The sequence below is a fragment of the Doryrhamphus excisus genome, linkage group LG9, assembly GCF_037039965.1.
Source record: "Doryrhamphus excisus strain RoL-2023G ecotype Guam linkage group LG9, RoL_Dexc_Guam_v1.1, whole genome shotgun sequence".
In the NCBI taxonomy this organism is placed as follows: domain Eukaryota; kingdom Metazoa; phylum Chordata; class Actinopteri; order Syngnathiformes; family Syngnathidae; genus Doryrhamphus; species Doryrhamphus excisus.
In genome coordinates, this window is record NC_136365.1 from 13,715,316 (window position 1) to 13,736,302 (window position 20,987).

The following is a 20,987-nucleotide window of genomic DNA, read 5'->3' on the forward strand; positions in this document are numbered from 1 at the left end:
AATTTGCCAAAAAGCACCTGAATGACTCTCAGACCATGAGAAACAAAATTCTCTGGTCTGATGAGACAAAGATTGAACTCTTTGGTGTGAATGCCAGGCGCCATGTTTGGAGGAAACCAGGCACTGCTCATCACCAGGCCAATACCATCCCTACAGTGAAGCATGGTGGTGGCAGCATCATGCTGTGGGGATGTTTTTCAGCAGCAGGAACTGGCAGACTAGTCAGGATAGAAGGAAAAATGAATGCAGCAATATATAGAGATATCCTGGATGAAAACCTGCTCCAGAGCGCTCTTGACCTCAGTAGACTGGTCATGTACCTTGGCCATATAGACAGTAGACATTAGCACACAGCCAAGATCTCAAAAGATTGGCTTCAGAACCACTCTGTGAATGTCCTGGAGTGGCCCAGCCAGAGTCCAGACTTGAATCCGATCGAACATCTCTGGAGAGATCTGAAAATGGCTGTGCACAGACGTCTCCCATCCAACCTGATGGAGCTTGAGACTTATTGCAAAGAAGAATGGGCAAAACTGCCTAAAGATAGGTGTGCTAAACTTGTGGGATCGTATTCAAAAAGACTTGAGGCTGTAATTGCTGCCAAAGGTGGATCAACAAAGTATTAAGCAAAGGCTGTGAATACTTATGTAAATGTGATTTTTTTGTTTTCTATTTTTAATAAATTCAAAACATGTCAAAAAAACCTTTTTTCACATTGTCATAATGGAGTATTTTGTGTAGAATTTTGAGGTAAGAGATTAAATTAATACAGTTTGGAATGAGGCTGTAACATGACAAAATGTAGAAAAAGTGAAGCGCTGTGAATACTTTCCGGATGCACTGTATAGTAGTTGACTAATAAGGGGCTGTAGCCAACCACAAAATATTCATTCAATCATTCTGTATCCGTCTGTTCATGGATCCTCTTACTTTATCGATCATTGGTGGTGATTAGCTATACACTTTATATGCTTTATGTTTACAGTAACATTAGAGTATTTGGAAGATTTCCTTTTCAAATCTGTGTTTTTATTTCCCAGGTGAGTGGTTTTCTTAACCACTCACCTGCCCTGCTTGCCCTGTGTGTGTGTGTGAATTTTCCATTTGGTGTTATAATACAATCTTCGGTCTGTTTTCGCCATTAGAACTACCTCCGAGTGGCCCTCCAAGAGGTGGACATCGACTGCACGGCTAAAACCTTGATGGTCCATCCGTACACCACCACGGAGGAGGTCTGCTCCCTCTGTGCTTCCAAATTAAAGGTCCCGCAGCCCGACAACTACGCACTCTTCCTGGTGACGGATGACACCAGCCAGCAACTGGCCCCTGACACACACCCTCAACAAATCAAAGCTGAGCTGCACAGTCGACCCCTAGCGAAGACTTTCCATTTTGTCTACAAAAGACTCCCTTATGGAAATCTTTGCATCTCCAATGTAACACATCATGGATGATTGACTATTTTTCACAAGCGATGCAAAGAATCACTTGATGACATTGGACTGCATTTGAAGAGGATGTGCCAAGTTGTAGGTTGGAATCTGCAAAGTGAGAGGATAATTATGGCAATTGTTGATATGTTAATAATGATAAAATGATAAGTGATAAATGATGATGACTTAAACGATAAGTCATATCATAGGTTATGTGCATGGTGTGATGTGAAGATGGTTAGTGCTATGAGTCTACATGGAGGAGAAAGCTTTTTGGGTTTAGCAGCGTAACTTTTTATGTGACTGCTGTAATCCTAATTGGAATTGGAATTGTAAACTACTGTTTTTTTTTCTGCTGTCATATTCTACAGAGTGACGAGCTAGCTTATATTGTATCAACATGAACCACATAAAACACAATCACGCAGACTGAGGTATTATACCTATAATTTATTTTTCGGCAATTGCTGGTCAATTGCAACTTGCATTTCAATGGATAAATATTTTTTATATTCAAATTGTTCTTTCTACATCTCTAAAGGGGTGAAAATGTGTGTTCCCAGTTAACATTTCTGCACTGTAGATAATACTGATCTGATTTTTTTATTTTTACAACTACAGTAATCCCTCGCCATTTTGTGCTTTGAATTTCTTGGCTGCATTCTATCACGCTTTACTAATACCACACTCATTTTCTAATATATTTTAGCTGATTCCTGGTTGAATACAGCCTTTTATTCGTTTAGATTTTGAAGCTAATTTCACATGTTTTCTGTCTAGAGCAAAAGCATTTCCAAGCATAAAAAGGCTAAACTATATAAAATACAAATAGAAGGCATTTAGAAAACGCATTGTGATTATATGGAGTAATCTACACTGGTCACTAGGTGTCAGTAATGATGAGACAAACAAGCACCAGACCTACGGCAGGTTTGAATGATCTCACAACAACCACATAATCCCAAACACAGGCTGCTGTTAGCGGCAAGCTAAAACTCAACTCGAGACGCCACTTCCTGTCCACCCATCACTCAACTCCCTTGGGGGACACATTTACAGCAATACACGAGCATGAGTCTTTCTCCATTACTAAATGTGACTATAGGGGTGTTATTTAATGTCAAGAAGGCTCTAATTTGTTTATTTCTTTCGGCTTTTTCTAATGTTTTTAACAAATGTATTCACAAGGTCATAAGCAGGTTTTTCTATGCTCTAACTACAAAAATATTTAATTTATAAATAAAGAATCCTACTTAGCAGAAATTCACTTATCACGGTCTGGTCTGGAACCACTTAACCGCAATAAACAAGAGATTACTGAGGTTCTCAAAGGGTGATACGTTTCAATTCAAGGATGCTATTTTCATTATACTATGGAAGTATTTAGGAAACCACAAAAATGCTTATTACAGGACAGAAGTACTTGTAATATCCAAGTAATTATTGTGTTTTGCAAATAAACACCAAATGTCTGAATTCAAGTTGTCAAGTAACGTGATGTTACTTTTGAAAATGTACAAACACAGTCCGTTCTTAGAGAACATGTTTTCAATAAACATGCTCTTAAACAAGCCAACATGTTTAAACGTAGAGTTGGTTCAACACAATACCTATCTAATCGCTAGTGTATTTGTTTTCTTTTTACCAGAATTATGAATATTACACATGTTATGCATTATATTTATGAGTTGACGGAAAAGATGGGGAACATCACACCTTGGTTTTGTCAACATAAAGATTGACAAAGCAAAACGTTTGATGTCTGCCTGTGAATTTTTTCATTTCATTTTTTGTGTAAACATTGGGTGGTGTTTTCCTGAGCTCACAAAACAATATTTAGTGGAAACCCTGGTGGGTGTGGAACATGCTTGTTGAAGCCTCCAGTGTCCTTTTCAGGAGGCACTTGTGTGGCCGACTAAAGTGCGTGGTTACGTCAGACGTTCCTACCGACTGTTGTCATGGGAACTGTCAAACAGAGAGGGATATGTCGCGTTTAATTTCAGGGTCCGTAAAAAAGGACCCAAACTTTTTTTTCAGGGGGTGAACGTTTTTCTTTCCATGTCAAAATATTCTCCAGCCAGTGGCGCCTCCTGTGTTGTTTCCTACCACGTGACACTCCAAACTAAAGAAAAACGCATGCGCATAACTCCATCATCTTCCGCCTTGGGAGACTGGCAAAAACAATATCTGAGGAGAATGGGATGAGTCATGTCAGTGGAAATATTGAGATCGCACATGCCAAGATCACTTTTGTTCACCAGGCGGGGGTGGGTTGATGACACCATCATTCCGAGTACCACTTCCTGTTTGTGATGTAAGGCGGAAATGTGGGCGCTTGTGTGATCCTTAAAGTGGCACTGTGTTTGGTACCTCTAAAGTTGTTGGAAGTGAAAAGCTGAAATTTGTTTTTGCTCCATGATGATTTAATAGCAGTTTGTGCGTGTACATTTTCCCCCACAAAGTTGCCCCAAGGTTGCAGAATTTCATCAGTTGAGAGTAAATGAGTTGACACTGCATTTTAATTTTTTTACTATAAAGAAAAGTCATGCACCAAGGTGAAACAGCAAAAATGATCACTAAATTTAAAAAAAGTTTGAGAAAAATGTACAAAATTGACAGAAGATAGCATAAGCATTAAATAAATTAAAAGAGAGAACACAATCATTAAGATTTTATGCCCAATAGCAAAATTATCTTTGGATTAAAAACAGCAAAAGAAATGTCAAACGTCTCAAATCAATAGAAGAAATAAAAATGAACCTTTTTTTCAAATTTTTCCAATAATCTGTTAAGAAAATAACCGCTTTGGAGATGAGTGACGATGTACCACAAAAGCAAGGCACCAATATCCTGTATGTACAGCGCGACTCAAGCAAACACATTAAACACAAATTCTTCTCAATTCTCCTCCTAACTCGGCATTCTTTCTCTCAAAAACATTTGGATATGACAGCCTCTTCATGCACAATACCTTCAAAAATGGACATACACTCTCGGTCCTTGGGTCACCTAGCAGTCTGGGACACGAAGGCCTTCTCTGCTGGCCTAACCAGAAACCAGAAGCACCGAGCAACATTTCTCTACTACAGTCTCCTTCAAAAGTATTGGAACAGTTTTGCTGTAGACTGGAAAGGTTTGGCTTTGACACCGAAAGATGAACATGAGAAAAAACATTTCAGCTATCATTTCCAGGTATTTACATCTGGATGTGATAAACAACTTAGAAGATTAAGTTGAATTAGAATTATCTGGAAAGGAACGCCACCTTTTTAGGCGAGCAAAAGTATTGGAACAGGCAGACTTAAAAGAAATGAAAGTGAATAAGACTTAATATTTTGTTGTAAATCCTTTGTTTGCAACAACAGCATCAATCCTGTGACATCCTACTGATGTCACCATTCTTCTTTGTGATGCTTGTCAAGGCCTTCACTGCTGCATCTTTCGGTTGTTGTTTGTTTTGGGGGGCTAATCCCTTTAGTCTCCTCCTGAGCTGGTAAAATGTCTGGACATTGACTTGGCCAGTCGAAAACCTCCCACTTCTTGCCCTGATGAACTCCTTTGTTTGTTTGCAGTGTTTTGGGGTCATTATCTTGCCGCATGATGAAGGATCACCCAATCAGTTTGGATCCTTCTTTCTTCAAATTTGCAGACAAAATGTTTCTGCCATTATGGGTTACATCGTCCGTAAGATGAATGAGCCCGTCCCAGAAGAAGCCATGCAAGCCCAGACCATAACGTTGCCCACCAGTTTCACAGATGAGTTTGAATATTTGGGGTCATGAGCAGATGCTTTCTTTCTCCAAACTTTAGCCTTTCCATCACTTTGGTAAGGGTTCACCTTTGTCTAATCAGTCCATAAAACTTTGTCCCAGAATTTTTGAGGCTTGTCTGTGTACTTTTTGCTAAAGAGTGGTTGGCCTCTTTTGGTGCAGGCTCTGTACTTGTGTTCATGAAGTCTTCTGTGACCAGTCAACGCTGATACCTTCACTCCTGCCCTCTTGACGTTGTTGCTGATTTCACCAACACTTGTTTTCGGGTCTTTCTTTGGAGCTCTTGCGATGTTCCCGAGGTCAACTGCTGTTGTTTTCCTTGGTCTAGCCATTGGATGTCTGCTATTTAGTACACCAGTGGTTTATTTCTTCCTCAGGACATTCCAAATGGTTGTACTGGCTACTGCCAATGTTTGATGATCTGATTGATCTTCCATCTTCTCTTAGCTTCACAACTGCTTTTTTTCACCCATAGACAACTCTCTTCTTTTCATGTTTGTTACACCTCTGATGTCTGCAAAGGAAAAACCCAAACCTGAAACTGAGTGTAGACATTCAGTGCTATTTATTGTTGAAATAATCAATGTGGTAGGGCACACCCGGGCATGAAAACACACCTGTCAGTCACATCTTCCAATACTTTTGCTCACCTAAAATGTGGTGTTCCTTTTCTTTTGTTGTTTTGTTGTTTATCACATCCAGATGTAAATACCTGGAAATAAAAGCTGAAATGTTGATCTCCTTTCTCATGTTCGTCGTTTGGCGTCAAAGCTAAACCTTTCCAGTGTACAGCCCAAATAACAGAATTGGCCTCACTGTTCCAATACTTTTGGAGGGGACTCTATCTCTCCAGCGAGTCAACATGAAGTTTGTAGTTAACACGGAACAGAACCGAGGACCACTTTAAAAGCTGGCTCAAACATTCTAGTCTGTGATATGGGTTTTCACTGAGGTGCTTTTCATGTAATACTCAATTAAGAGAAAATATTGTCCTGGCATTCCAAGATGCACCGGATTCGGTACCATGCAAAAGGAAGAGGAGAGTTCGAGCAACATACATGATTGAGGACATGTGCGTTATGACAATATCACATGTACATTCCGCAATGATGCCAATTGCGGTAACCCAAACACATGCTACACTAAACACGTAAACACAGATCAGGTTTTAAACAGGAGACTGTAAACTCGTTGCAAGCCTAAACAGCCAAATATAGAATTTTGACATTTTTGACATTTTAGAGATGTAGACATTGGCTGCTTGACCAACACCACATTAGATTGAATTTAATTGGTCACCTTTTGTCTAAATAATTTCAGTATAAAACATGATTGCATACATTTCCATGGGATGTTTCAATATAATACTAGCATGGTATGGCAGCCTGATTCCGATGTCATGTGACACAGGATGTTGGGATTTTTTTTCACTTATTGAGACAAGATATGAAATGAATGCTCTAAAAGGAATACAGTATCCCTCTTTTATCGTGTTTAACCGGCTCCAGGCCCCACTGTGACGAGTCATTTATCAATTGAATATTTTCGTAGTTACATAGTTCTAAATATGGTTTTGAACATTATAGGGACCGTAGACCTGAAATAACACCTCTACAGTCACCTTTACACTGATTTAGTTGACATAATAAAATTTTTACTTCTTGCGTCCTGCAGTGGCTATTGTCTCATCAATGTAACATTACTGACTCCTAGTGACCACTGTGGACTACTACACATCATCACATCTTTGAATGAGTCTTCTGAATGCCTTATATAAGACCTTATATTGCCTTATATTCAACTATGAAACAGCATAATTTATGAATGTATTTTGGGAAAAAACAGAGATAGAGAGATAGAGAGATAGAGAGATAGAGAGATAGAGAGGTAGGTAGGTAGGTAGGTAGGTAGGAAATTCAAAGCATGAAGTGGCAAGTGATTACTGTACGGAGTATAAACACAATTGCAAAACTGAAAACAAATGTACATGCTGTGAGACACTTTTACTTACGGAAAGATCGGTACAGGAAGTGAGTGTCTTCTGTAATGTCGTGGTTTGGAGCCAAACCAACGAAACAGCAAGTACCTTTGTTTTCAGTGTTGTGATTTTGTTCATGCTTCTCGGCTAATGTTCACATCGGTTCAGCCTGTGCGAAATACAAGCATCAGCATCATAAAAGCACTCCGGTATATGGCACCTTCACCCTCCCATTTAGAAATGACAAAAGCTGTCCTTGTATGAGGTGACACTTCCACGGCTCCTAAAGAGACTATTTTAAGCGTACACGCTGCATTTTCAGTAATTCAGTAGCGGCAGCAGCCGGCGAAGATGAGTGACCGGTGGCCAGGCTGTGGTTGGAGCCCCGTGGTCCTGCTCCTGCCTTGGCTTCTGTTCTCAGGCGTTCTGAGGAGTAGGAAGCAGCCTCGATTGTCCCATGTGACAGGAAATCAAATCCCTGCATCTCCATTTCCCTGTCACTGATAAAAAGGCCTTCTTCCCCCCAACCGGCCGTTCCGTTTCCCCCCATTCTACTCCCTCCACTGAGGTCTTGGCAACTTCTGCGGAATCCAGTGGGTGAGTAACTGATGTTACTGTGGCTTGGAGAAGATCCGCCGCAGTGGGAGTCCTGCACTTTGCCTGGGGCTGTCTGCATCAAGTCCTGCACTGACACAGACTTTCCCAGGCTCGGATCCGCTTGACTAGGACCTGAGCAGCAGCGAGGGGCCGACGGCACCAAGGGCTCCAGTTCAACACTCATATGCCTTCTCCAGGAGCCTTCCTCCTTCAGTCCGTCGTTGCTGTTGGCGCTTCCTGGCAGCTGCTGTCCCAGTGTGACGAGCGCCACGTCTGGGCCAAGTTCCTCCCCGATGCTGTTCTCCTTGATTTGCATTCCGAATCCTCCGCAAAAGTCCTCAATGTCAGGCGGAGTCTCATTGGAGGGTCCTCGCATCAAGCTGCTGAAACCTACGTTCCTGCTTGGAGGAGGTGGTGGCGGGAGCCTCGCCAGGAGGCAAAACCCTGAGTCTGCTCCCCCTCCACCCCCACCACTGCTAATGCTGTTAGGTGTGAGGATGGAGGGAGAGCTCCCCAGTGTTTCATCATTGCCACTTTCAGGCGTAGCGGGCTGATCCTGAAGGTGGTAAAGATGATGAGGATGTGGCAGCGTGGAAGGGCTGAAGGAAGAGGAAGCAGGGCCAGAGGGGGGTGTCGTGGTGGATGTATGGAGGTTGAGCTCATTGGGTGACGCTAAGATGAGATGGAGTTCTCCCTGGGACAAATGGGGGTTGGTAGAGGAGCGTGTGACACAGCCACCAGGCGGTGGTATCGCACTGCCGCTGACCTGACTGGAGCAGGATAGATCCTTGCTGAATACGGAGGACTGGTAGTCAGATATCTGTTCCAGCTCAAACAATGGAAAGGATGAAGGCGTGAGAGCTGTGGACGAGCCCTTGTGCAGGACCTGACGATAGATGTCCAGCAGGGAATCCAGCTTTGACTCGATGGACTGGACCTGGGTCGTGGAGAAATGACCATTTTATGGAAAGTATGTCATAATTGGACTTTTATTGAGTGAAATGTATTGGACATGTGGATTAACGACCAATAGACAAGAAGGGCACCTGTCGCTCCACTTTACAAACACGCCCCAACATGCTCATGTCCTCCAGTAGATCTCCTTCAGACAGCAACTTCTCACGGATCTTCTTGTCCAGATGGATCTGGCCTTTTCCAAGGATTTGGTCTACCCTTAACATCACAAAGGCATAGAACAACAGCATCGGACATCAATTTCATGACAAACTTGGGCTAAAACTAACTTGATTATTTTCTTGTCAATTAATCTGAAGCTTGTTGTTTCGATTAATCGAGTAATCTGCAGAGAAGAGGCAAAAATGCTGATCACTGTTTTCCAAAGTCAAAGCTATGTGTGTGAAGATGCAAACGATAATATGTCTGCTTTCATGGAGCACTAAGGACATTCAAATATTCACAATTGGCAGGCTGAGAGCATAATTGCATTTTTTAATTAAAAAAATGATTACGCCAATTCCGACTCCAAATTGTCCATAGGTATGAATGTGAGTGTGAATGGTTGTTTGTCTATATGTGCCCTGTGATTGGCTGTCCACCAGTCCAGGGTGTACCCCGCCTCTCGCCCGAAGACAGCTGGGATAGGCTACAGCACCCCCCGCTACCCTTGTGAGGAAAAAGCGGTAGAAAATGAATGAATGAAAGATTATGCCAATTCCAAACTAGATGCTGATTAATTGGATAACTGATTAATCATTGATTAATTGTTGCAGGTCTATTAAAAGCACCCCATAAGGCAGTCAATGAAAGATTTTTGTGATGTAAAATATGCACCTTGACTCAACAAAGCTTAGGGGTGTACTCACTTTGACTGCCAGTGGTTTGGACGCATGTTGACTTGGGTCATTTTGATATGACAGTATATGAATGTGGGCTATTGATTATTTGCTATGTGTGTATGTGTACAATTTAAAGAAGCAACAGCAAGAAACCGAACAAAAGCACTGAACAACACTGAGGCCAATCAATCTCTCCTGCGGAAGCTGAGGCGTATGACGACTTTCACGCTCTGGCCGGCAGATGGTAGCAAAGAGCAATGCATAGCCGGATGTCAGATGACAGACTGGGCTCAATTCACTTCCACCCCAAATTCGCTCCTAATCGTTATATATAATATCATTTGACAAGAGGCACTCTGACCCTTGGGTGGAGTTCTTTCTGCCCTGGCTGTAATAGAGGGGCAGGGAGGGGGAGGAAAAGGTCTTGGCTCGGCTGCTCAGGGGCTGTGGGCCTACAATCATGTCCAGCCTGTGAGGTAAGCAAAGGCAACACACACACACAAACACACACAAACACATGTGCATGAGGTATGGGTGCAGATGCATGCATGCATAATACACGCATGAAGAAGCACACCTATTCTATACATGTACAGTCACACTCACAATGATTCAACCCTAATGTAAGTTACAGTACGTTTATTTCAAATATGTGAAAAGCTTCTATAGCTTTATAATTGTGCTAATTACAACCCATCAAATAAAGCTCATTACGTGACTCATTTTGAGTGCTATATGTATCTACAGTATGTACAGTGCATCCGGAAAGTATTCACAGCGCTTCACTTTTTCTACATTTTGTCATGTTACAGCCTCATTCCAAACTGAATTAAATTAATCTCTTACCTCAAAATTCTACACAAAATACTCCATTATGACAATGTGAAAAAAGGTTTTTTTGACATGTTTTGAATTTATTAAAAATAGAAAACAAAAAAATCACATTTACATAAGTATTCACAGCCTTTGCCATGAAGCTCAAAATTGAGCTCAGGTGCATCTTTTTTCCACTGATCATCCTTGAGATCTTTCTACAGCTTAATTGGAGTCCACCTGCAGTAAATTCAGTTGATTGGACATGATTTGGAAATATAATAACTGTCTATATAAGGTCCCACAGTTGACTGTGCATGTCAGAGCACAAACACCAAGCATGAAGTCAAAAGAACTGTATGTAGACCTGCGAGACAGGATTGTCTTGAGGCACAAATCTGGGGAAGGATACAGAAAAATTTCTGCTGCTTTGAAGGTCCCAATGAGCACAGTGGCCTCCATTATTCGTAAATGGAAGACGTTTGGAACCACCAGGACTCTTCCTAGAGCTGGCCGGCCTTCTAAACTGAGCGATCGGGGAAGAAGGGCCTTAGTCGGGGAGGTGACCAAGGCCCCGATGGTCACTCTGTCAGAGCTCCAGCGTTCCTCTGTGGAGAGAGGAGATCCTTCCAGAAGGACAACCATCTCTGCAGCAATCCACCAATCAGGCCTGTATGGTAGAGTGGCCAGACGAAAGCCATCAGACCAGAGAATTTTGTTTCTCATGGTCTGAGAGTCATTCAGGTGCTTTTTGGCAAATTCCAGACGGGCTGCCATGTTCCTTTTACTAAGGAGTGGCTTTCGTCTGGCCACTCTACCAGACAGGACTGATTGGTGGATTGCTGCAGAGATGGTTGTCCTTCTGGAAGGCTCCCCTCTCTCCACAGAGGAACGCTGGAGCTCTGACAGAGTGACCATCGGGGCCTTGGTCACCTCCCTGACTAAGGCCCTTCTTCCCCGATCGCTCAGTTTAGAAGGCCGGCCATCTCTAGGAAGAGTCCTGGTGGTTCCAAACGTCTTCCATTTACGAATAATGGAGGCCACTGTGCTCATTGGGACCTTCAAAGCAGCAGAATTTTTTCTGTATCCTTCCCCAGATTTGTGCCTCAAGACAATCCTGTCTCGCAGGTCTACAGACAGTTCTTTTGACTTCATGCTTGGTGTTTGTGCTCTGACATGCACAGTCAACTGTGGGACCTTATATAGACAGTTATTATATTTCCAAATCATGTCCAATCAACTGAATTTACTGCAGGTGGACTCCAATTAAGCTGTAGAAAGATCTCAAGGATGATCAGTGGAAAAAAGATGCACCTGAGCTCAATTTTGAGCTTCATGGCAAAGGCTGTGAATACTTATGTAAATGTGATTTTTTTGTTTTCTATTTTTAATAAATTCAAAACATGTCAAAAAAACCCTTTTTTCACATTGTCATAATGGAGTATTTTGTGTAGAATTTTGAGGTAAGAGATTAATTTAATACAATTTGGAATGAGGCTGTAACATGACAAAATGTAGAAAAAGTGAAGCGCTGTGAATACTTTCCGGATGCACTGTAAATTGACAAACTTAGTTCATCCATGTCATTGGTATTGGCCGATCTTACTTGTGGATGATCAGTATCGGAATTGGCAGCATAAACCTTGATCAGAGCATCCTTAATATGTATCTATAAACATATGTATATACAATATAACACACACATATGTATATACAGTAGCAGTGACATGCAGTGAGGTTCATGGTTCTTGTTAATACTGGTTGCTCATTAAGAGGATAACACCTAAAGAAGAGAATAATTGGCTTTTCCTTACATTTTTCACATACCAACAGCAGTATACGATGTATGTACCATGTACTAGTATGTGCCTACGCTTCTCCAGGAAAAGCTCTGCTGCTGCTTGTTGTCAAGGTTTTTTGTGGATACGTTAGTGAGCTCCACTCTACAGCCACCTCCACCTGCCTCCCCTGACCGCTTGTCACTTTATACACGAAGGAAATACGTAATTATTTGATCCCCTGTTAACTTTACTCCCTAACAGAACCAGGTACAGTCCAGATTTGTATGGTTGGTTTATTTTAGCCAAACATACAGTAAACTGTAAAGTACTGCATTGTTTAAAAGTGTGTTCACCAACCAGGAAGATATCTGAACCTCACAGACCGGTTCTGTGTTCCATGAGGAACATTTGTCTTTGGGATGGTCGTACCAATCTGCACTCCTCATTGGTCATGGAATCTCTCCCACTGAACCTTCTCCACCACCGTGGGCAGGACCAAAGAGACCGTTAAAATACCAAACTGGGCCAAATCATCAGGGGATCGATACGTATTTCCACCACTGTATTATGAAATAAAGAAAAGAACATTTAACTCATCATGCTAACTATGTTGACAATAAACCAGGTCCTTCCTACCTGGTCTGCAGACTCTTGATGCGACACAACATGTCCAAGTGACCTGCGGAGTACTGCTCGATCACATCTTTAACATCATATGGACGCAATGTTTCCTTAAACTTCTTCTTTGCCACATGGAACTTCATTATCCTGGGGGGGGGGAGAGCTCACATATGGTAAATACAAATAACTTTGAAGGTGTAAATTCAAGCACAATGCAACACGGAAGACTCAATCAAACGTTTTCAACGAGTACGAAATTCAGCTATGAAAATGAAACATCCTGACAACTGCGCAGCTTGCTGTGCCCAATAAAGCTAAGCCTTATTAATTAATTAATTAGAATGACCAAAACTTGTGTGACCATAATTTGTGGCACCCTTCTTGACATCAATGTTTCGTGTTTGGCCCTGTCCACCTTATAAATACATTTTTTAAATTGTTAAGAGTCCTCTAGACATGAAATAACCCCCCTATTGTCACCTTTACACTCCGATTACCCAATATAGTAGACATAAAAACTGAAAATAGAATGTATAAGTCAATAATGAGACTAATATGACTCATACATTAACATTGGGAGAGTTCCTTCCTCCCTTTTCAGTGCCAATGTCTCAGCGTGTAACATTACTGACACAGAGTAACCAGTGCTGCGGCATTATTATAGCACTACCTTGAGCTTTGAATATGCTCATACAGGCACATGAATAATACACTGGGACAAGGCTGAAAGACGGGTCCATTCTTTGTGGCAGCTGCACGTCTCCAGACCGATACGAGAGTCAACAATAGCCCCTAGTGCTGGCAGTAGTAAATACAGTGCATCCGGAAAGTATTCACAGCGCTTCACTTTTTCTACATTTTGTCATGTTACAGCCTCATTCCAAACTATATTAAATTAATCTCTTACCTCAAAATTCTACACAAAATACTCCCTTATGACAATGTGAAAAAAGTTTTTTTGACATGTTTTGAATTTATTAAAAATAGAAAACAAAAAAATCACATTTACATAAGTATTCCCAGCCTTTGCTTAATACTTTGTTGATCCATCTTTGGCAGCAATTACAGCCTCAAGTCTTTTTGAATATGATCCCACAAGTTTAGCACACCTATCTTTAGGCAGTTTTGCCCATTCTTCTTTGCAATAAGTCTCAAGCTCCATCAGGTTGGATGGGAGACGTCTGTGCACAGCCATTTTCAGATCTCTCCAGAGATGTTCGATCGGATTCAAGTCTGGACTCTGGCTGGGCCACTCCAGGACATTCACGGAGTGGTTCTGAAGCCAATCTTTTGAGATCTTGGCTGTGTGCTAATGTCTACTGTCTATATGGTCAAGGTACATGACCAGTCTACTGAGGTCAAGAGCGCTCTGGAGAAGGTTTTCATCCAGGATATCTCTATATATTGCTGCATTCATTTTCCTTCTATCCTGACTAGTCTGCCAGTTCCTGCTGCTGAAAAACATCCCCACAGCATGATGCTGCCACCACCATGCTTCACTGTAGGGATGGTATTGGCCTGGTGATGATCAGTGCCTGGTTTCCTCCAAACATGGCGCCTGGCATTCACACCAAAGAGTTCAATCTTTGTCTCATCAGACCAGAGAATTTTGTTTCTCATGGTCTGAGAGTCATTCAGGTGCTTTTTGGCAAATTCCAGACGGCTGCCATGTTCCTTTTACTAAGGAGTGGCTTTCGTCTAGCCACTCTACCATACAGGCTTGATTGGTGGATTGCTGCAGAGATGGTTGTCCTTCTGGAAGGCTCTCCTCTCTCCACAGAGGAACGCTGGAGCTCTGACAGAGTGACCATCGGGGCCTTGGTCACCTCCCTGACTAAGGCCCTTCTTCCCCGATCGCTCAGTTTAGAAGGCCGGCCAGCTCTAGGAAGAGTCCTGGTGGTTCCAAACGTCTTCCATTTACGAATAATGGAGGCCACTGTGCTCATTGGGACCTTCAAAGCAGCAGAAATTTTTCTGTATCCTTCCCCAGATTTGTGCCTCAAGACAATCCTGTCTCGCAGGTCTACAGGTCTTTTGACTTCATGCTTGGTGTTTGTGCTCTGACATGCACAGTCAACTGTGGGACCTTATATAGACAGTTATTATATTTCCAAATCATGTCCAATCAACTGAATTTACTGCAGGTGGACTCCAATTAAGCTGTAGAAAGATCTCAAGGATGATCAGTGGAAAAAAGATGCACCTGAGCTCAATTTTGAGCTTCATGGCAAAGGCTGTGAATACTTATGTAAATGTGACTTTTTTGTTTTCTATTTTTAATAAATTCAAAAAAAGTCCAAAAAAAAAACTTTTTCACATTGTCATAATGGAGTATTTTGTGTAGAATTTTGAGGTAAGAGATTAAATTAATACAATTTGGAATGAGGCTGTAACATGACAAAATGTGGAAAAAGTGAAGCGCTGTGAATACTTTCCGGATGCACTGTACAATAATAGATATGATTGAGCACTGACAGATTGCACTACATATTATAAATTATATAGTCCTTGTTGAAAATGCTTAATTGAAGCCAAAAATCATTTGCCTGAATAATAGGCCACCTACCTACAACCAAGACATTCCAAAGAAAGAATGTTGGAAACCAGAACGATGTCCATGATGTCCCCAATTTTACGAGACTTCAATTTAGCAAGCGTCACAGGATTAACTGCATATGTTTTGCTTTTATTTTTGGCAACACTTCATCGAAAAAGCCGCCCACACGACAAATTCTCAGGGATTACGTCACATGCAGCAGAGTGCCCTCATGCCATGCAATTTAATGGCCCATTGAAACAATGAAAACTAGGACATCTTCATCACTCTGTAAAGGATGCTTGGTCACCCTACACTACGGGGAATAATAAATAACAACTATGTTAACTAGAAGAATGTAACGTCAGCAAGGCATGCTGGGAAGCACCGCCAGGAACCCTTCATGTTCTCAACTGTTCTTATTAAAGATTGAGAAGTTGTACTGAAGCAAATGTGTTAAAATGGCTAAATGAGGTCAAATACAAATATCAGGAATTTCGAAGACACGCAGTAGGGTGGAGTATTCTACACTGGTCAGTAGGTGTCAGTAATGTTACTGTAGTGTTGGGTGAGAGACACAATTACCAGACTTGCTCAATCGCTGGAACAACAGGTTTATTGCAGGTTTGAATGACCTCACAACAGGCGCAATAATCCTTAATATGGGATTAGTGTCGTAGCCCACGCCAGGCTAAACCTCACCCCCAAACCCCCCATGTCCCTTCCCCCACTCAGCTCCCTGAGTGCTGGAACACATTTACGGCAACACACAACACAACTCGTCTTATAATAAAAACTGTATTCAGATGTTATTCATGTCTCATTTTTAGATGGCCACCCTCTCCAAGGGTTCCATGGTGTAATAGTTAGCGCTCTGGACTCTCGGGAGCACTCCCGGTTCAAATCTTGGTGGAACCGTAATTTCTGGAGTTTTCCCTTGAAGGTATATCTTGTCCTATGCTCCAACTACAAAACTATTCCATTTATGGAAATGCACTTATCACAATGGTTTACTCCGGATGAGTGGGAAAAACATTTTTTGCTTTTGCTCAGCGCTTATTTTGCACACCAGGTGAGGATATGTGTGCTGGATGGGCGCCCCACTAAGAAGGTTAATATGTAAAGTCAATTACAACAGAAGCGGCTTAAAAATAAACAAAATGTCATTGTTAATATTGTATAATATTGACTATAACATACAAATACAAATAAAGACAACCTAAATCTTGTGCTGACTTCAAGCCCCATCTATCAGCAAGGTGGTCAAGGTATATTTTTTATCTTTAGTTATTGCTTACCTGACAGCCCTGATGGCAGACCTGACAGAGGGCAGCAAGTCTTCCACTGAGATATCGCAGTGACAACCCTTGTCATCAAAACCATCCTCTCCGGCCATGTTGGAGTCTGCTACTTGGAAAATAGCATAGAACAACACAAACGTTCCGATATTAACTCATATTATATACTATGGATCTCTGCATGCATGGCTTTTCTCTGAGTACTCCGGTTTCCTCCCCCATTCCAAAACATGTCAGCTTTATTGGCCACGCCAAATTGTCCATAGGTTCGAATGTGGGTGGTGCATTTAGATGGCTGCGTTTCCCAAGGGTTCCATGGCGCAATGGTTAGCACTCTAGACTCTGAATCCAGCAATCTGAGTTCAAATCTCGGTGGAATTTAAGGAATCCTCCTATCCTATTCTCCTGTTCCTAGGTCAGGGGTCAGCAACCTTTACTATGAAAACAGCCCTTTGCCCACTAAAGAAAAATAGCCTGGAGCGGAAAAACACAGGTTTAAAACAATATCTTACAAATAAAAGTACAGTGAGTGTCCGTGTGTAACGGATGCCAACTGGTAGGGAAATGTCAAATGGCTCTGGGAAAGTATGACTTTCCCCCTCCATGTCCATCTGTGTGAGAGAGAAATGAATAGCATCCTGTCTGCTCATTAGTCACTCCAGCTCACTGATTGGTCCTCGTCGGGCCAAAGCCATGAATAGTTGAACATTTTTCAGCTTAGGGGCCATCCATAATTTTCAACATTTTCACGAGCGTACAAACCGTCCGAGGGGGTTAGGGGGTTAAGACATCAACGTACGCTTTTTTGAAAACCAGAAAATGTCGATGTCTGTATGTTCGAACCGCGGGAAGCAGTCAAATTTTTGCGCGAGTAGACTGGTCCCCTGTCGTCGTATGCTAGCGCGAGAGCGTACCAGTCCACGCGATACTCCACGTAGCTCTGCGTGCTTCGCATTCCAACACAACAATCAGACAATGGCCGACCCCGGTGATTTTGATTACCTATTTTCGTTCATCAAAAAGAGAATTACTGCCATTCATCGCTCACCGAGCAATGCATACGAACAATAAATCAATGTTTACTGCTTTGTGCGTTCGGAAAGAAAGCGGAAGGACGCTGTAGCGGCTGGCCAGACGGCTTGGAAAGGTTCCAAATCCAAGGATTCGAGCAGGGCGGATTTGTTCCGAAGTGCCGTTGCGAAAATGGAGAAGATCAAAACTAAACCGACCATCCTGAATCTATTCGCCAGCTCTGTGTTTATTTTATATATTTGGGCATGGACCTGGCTGTGATTGCCATTTTCTGAATTACTCTGTGGTGGTGAATTTGACTTTGTGGACAGTGCAGTAACAATCAATGTGATTTTCACTTCCTGTGATACACTGACTAGACTATAGGTGTGATTGTTAAGCCTTTTCAAAACAGTTGTGGCATCTTTATTGCATACTTCGCATTGAGTTGAGTTCAAGGGTTGTGTCCATCATTTCAAAGAAGATTTGATCTCCTCAGGCTTTTGGAAACCAGGGGCAACTCTTCTGCTCCTTGAGTAATCATGTGTGTATACAAGAAGTATTCCCTTGTTTAAAAAATCCTGTGGAAAACAGTTGTTGCATCAGGACTTTTCTACATGTATCATTTGATAGAAAGAACAATACAAAAAGACCAAATTTGTAATACATTTGTATTTTCTTGAAAGAAAAATAAAAAAAGAGGCATTTGATATAATTTTTTATCTTGTTCGTGTTCAATACAATGTTGATGGGCAGTGACTGATTGACCAGAGTCCCAAAATACAGCCAGAGAACACTATTGGATTGGATTGGATATGTTCGAATTTCCTGGCTGTATTGGGTCAGTTGGTCATGGACCTATCAACATTTTTCATTTGGGATTGTACTCTTTTTAGAGGGGGGGGGGGGGGGGGGGTGCTCAAAAGAGTACTGTTTGTACTCTTTTGAAAATGTTGAAATTTATGGATGGCCCCTGAGTGGAATCGCATCATAAGCCAACGTGTGCATGATGACATGCACAAACAAAGGGTTGCTGACCCCTGTCCGAGGTGAATCTACTTGAATAAAGTTGTAAATTAATGAGAAAAAAAAACATAGATATATGAGAAAAATATAGAATATCATGAGGAAAAATGTATGAATTTATGAGAACTTGTCTTATTTATATCTCGGATGTCTTATGGCTTATAATAATAATATACTCTGATAATGTTAAAAAAAAACTTTAAAAAAATTTAGATGGCCAGTTTGCCCAAGGGTTCCATGGTGTAATGGTTAGCACTCTGCACTCCAGCAATCCGATTTCAAATCTCGGAGGAACCTGTATTCCTGGACTTTACCCCTTGTGGGAATATTGAAGGGTTTTCTTATCCTATTTATTCTCCAACTACAAAAATATTGGAAATGTACTCATCTCTGTATTCACTTTTTGTATTCCTAGGTCAGAGGCAGGGTCCACCATGTCATGACATTACAACAACAAAGTCGTAAATGTATGAGGAAAATAAAGTTGTGAATTTACTAGAATAAAGTTGTACATTTATGAGAAAAAAAATTCTAGATTTACAAGAAAAAAAGGCAGAGTATTACGACAATTTATTTATGTCTTATGTGTCTCATGTGTCTTATTAGAGGGCTCTGATGATGTTAAAAACTGTATTTAAATGGCCTCATTTCCCAAAGGTTCCATGGTGTAATGTTAGCACTCTGGACACTGAATCCAGTTATCCGAGTTCAAATCTCAGTGGAACCTGTATTTCTGGAAGTTTCCCTTGTGGGACGATTGAAGGAATATCTTATCCTATTTATTTCCAACTACAAAAATTTCCATTTGTGGAAATGTACTCATCACAAGGGGTTACTGTAATCGCTTTTTTATATTCCTAGGTCAAAGGCAGAGTACACATTGTCATAATATTACAATAAAGTCGTAAATGTATAAGGAAATAAAGTTGTGAATTTATGAGAAGAAAATCATAGATTTACGAAAAAAAGAGAAAAATGTCACAATTTTATGAGACCTTGTCTCATACAGAGGATACATTTGTAAATTCATAGCCGTCTCACACAATGCAAAGTTGTGTTTTTCTCAAAATGTACAACTTTATTCTCATAATATTACTTTTTTTTCTCATAAATTTTCAACTTTATTCTCAAACTCTCATATTATTTTCATACTCAGTCGAAACAGGCATTGCCTGAGACAGCTATGAACAGTTGGGGACCTTTGGCCTTGGGCAAAGGTAATATTACGACTTTTCCCATAAATATACCACTTGATTCTTGAAATCTCAGATACGTATTTTCCTTCCATGGAGCCCGAATACCCCATCTTTCATTGAAAAGCATAAATAAGGTGACAATACAGATCGAATGTACAGCATATGTATGTACACGTGCCGCTGTTAGAAAGCCCACAACTGTACATGTTTATGTTGTTATGCTTGCTTTTTTTCGATGGTCCTTGGATGCATCATGGTTGTTGTGAGATGCAAAAGTGAAACCGGTGCTTCTTGAACGCAAAAAACGGGGATCTGCTGCAGACTTGCACAATCAATAAGAATACTTTCTGGAATAATCCAGAAAGTCAAAGGAATTGTATGAATATAGCAGACTAGTCAGTGTTGGTTAATTAATGAGATGGCTCCTTGCAAGTAATTAGTGACAGCTGACATTTTGTACGACACAAATAAGCAGAAAGACTTGGAAATACGAATGGGAATAAACCATAAAGGTGTACAGCGGAAGAGAAGTGATTCAGTGTGCAATTGACTTGGCTGTGATATCATTTGTATTGACTGTGACATGCCGTGGGTAATAATAAATAAGAAACAATTAGTGTGACGGCCACTCACCATCAGTGGTGGATCGGGACTGGCTTTTCAGGCGTAGTGAGGGTCTGAAACGCGTGCGGTCATTGAAGCTCCAGCTCTTCTGTACCTTAGTAGGGCTGGTGCCGTCTCCACCAGGATCTGCCACTGGAGAGCGACGGTCATTCACCGAAGATGTCTGCCTGTTCTTGATGCTTTGGCCTCGTGGGCTCGCCATCCTCACCCTCTCCTTGAAACTCAGCTTCTGGCTGTAGAATACAACAGGAATGAATGGTGGTGCAAGGGAGCGCAAGGGTTGAGAGAAGGAATATTAATCCAAACATGAATTGATGTGAAGTGGGTATTTCTCGGGTAAAAATGCTTGTAAGGATGTTGAGGGGGCGAGCTGCACGGGGAAAGACCAGCATGCATTGCAGCAACAAGATGCAGGCTCAGATTGGGTTTGATGTTTCCAATCTGCCATTCCCCTGGGTAATCGTCTTGCTTTAGCCCCTTAAAACCTGGACCATCTTCCCCCCAAAA

At 41.5% G+C, this 20,987-nt stretch overlaps 2 protein-coding genes across 7 annotated transcripts in view; one reads left to right on the forward strand and one right to left on the reverse strand.

Annotated features, from left to right (window-relative positions):
* LOC131136562 (ras and Rab interactor 2-like) overlaps positions 1-3,732 on the forward strand; it is a 58,450-nt gene extending 54,718 nt beyond the window's left edge. The window contains exon 11 of one of the 3 annotated variants that reach the window (XM_058083577.2): positions 1,146-3,732. In XM_058083577.2, the coding sequence (XP_057939560.2) occupies positions 1,146-1,454 (309 nt within the window). In that variant the 3' untranslated portion in view covers positions 1,455-3,732. The remainder of the gene's footprint in view (positions 1-1,145) is intronic. The other 2 variants (XM_058083556.2, XM_058083566.2) reach the window with 2 other exon arrangements.
* LOC131136548 (potassium voltage-gated channel subfamily KQT member 5-like) overlaps positions 2,122-20,987 on the reverse strand; it is a 114,400-nt gene continuing 95,534 nt past the window's right edge. The window contains exons 10-15 of one of the 4 annotated variants that reach the window (XM_058083514.2): positions 20,490-20,713; positions 16,624-16,735; positions 12,805-12,936; positions 9,936-10,043; positions 8,825-8,951; positions 2,122-8,715 (exon numbers count right to left, since the gene is read on the reverse strand). In XM_058083514.2, the coding sequence (XP_057939497.2) occupies positions 7,474-8,715; positions 8,825-8,951; positions 9,936-10,043; positions 12,805-12,936; positions 16,624-16,735; positions 20,490-20,713 (1,945 nt within the window). In that variant the 3' untranslated portion in view covers positions 2,122-7,473. The remainder of the gene's footprint in view (positions 8,716-8,824; positions 8,952-9,935; positions 10,044-12,804; positions 12,937-16,623; positions 16,736-20,489; positions 20,714-20,987) is intronic. The other 3 variants (XM_058083524.2, XM_058083543.2, XM_058083534.2) reach the window with 3 other exon arrangements.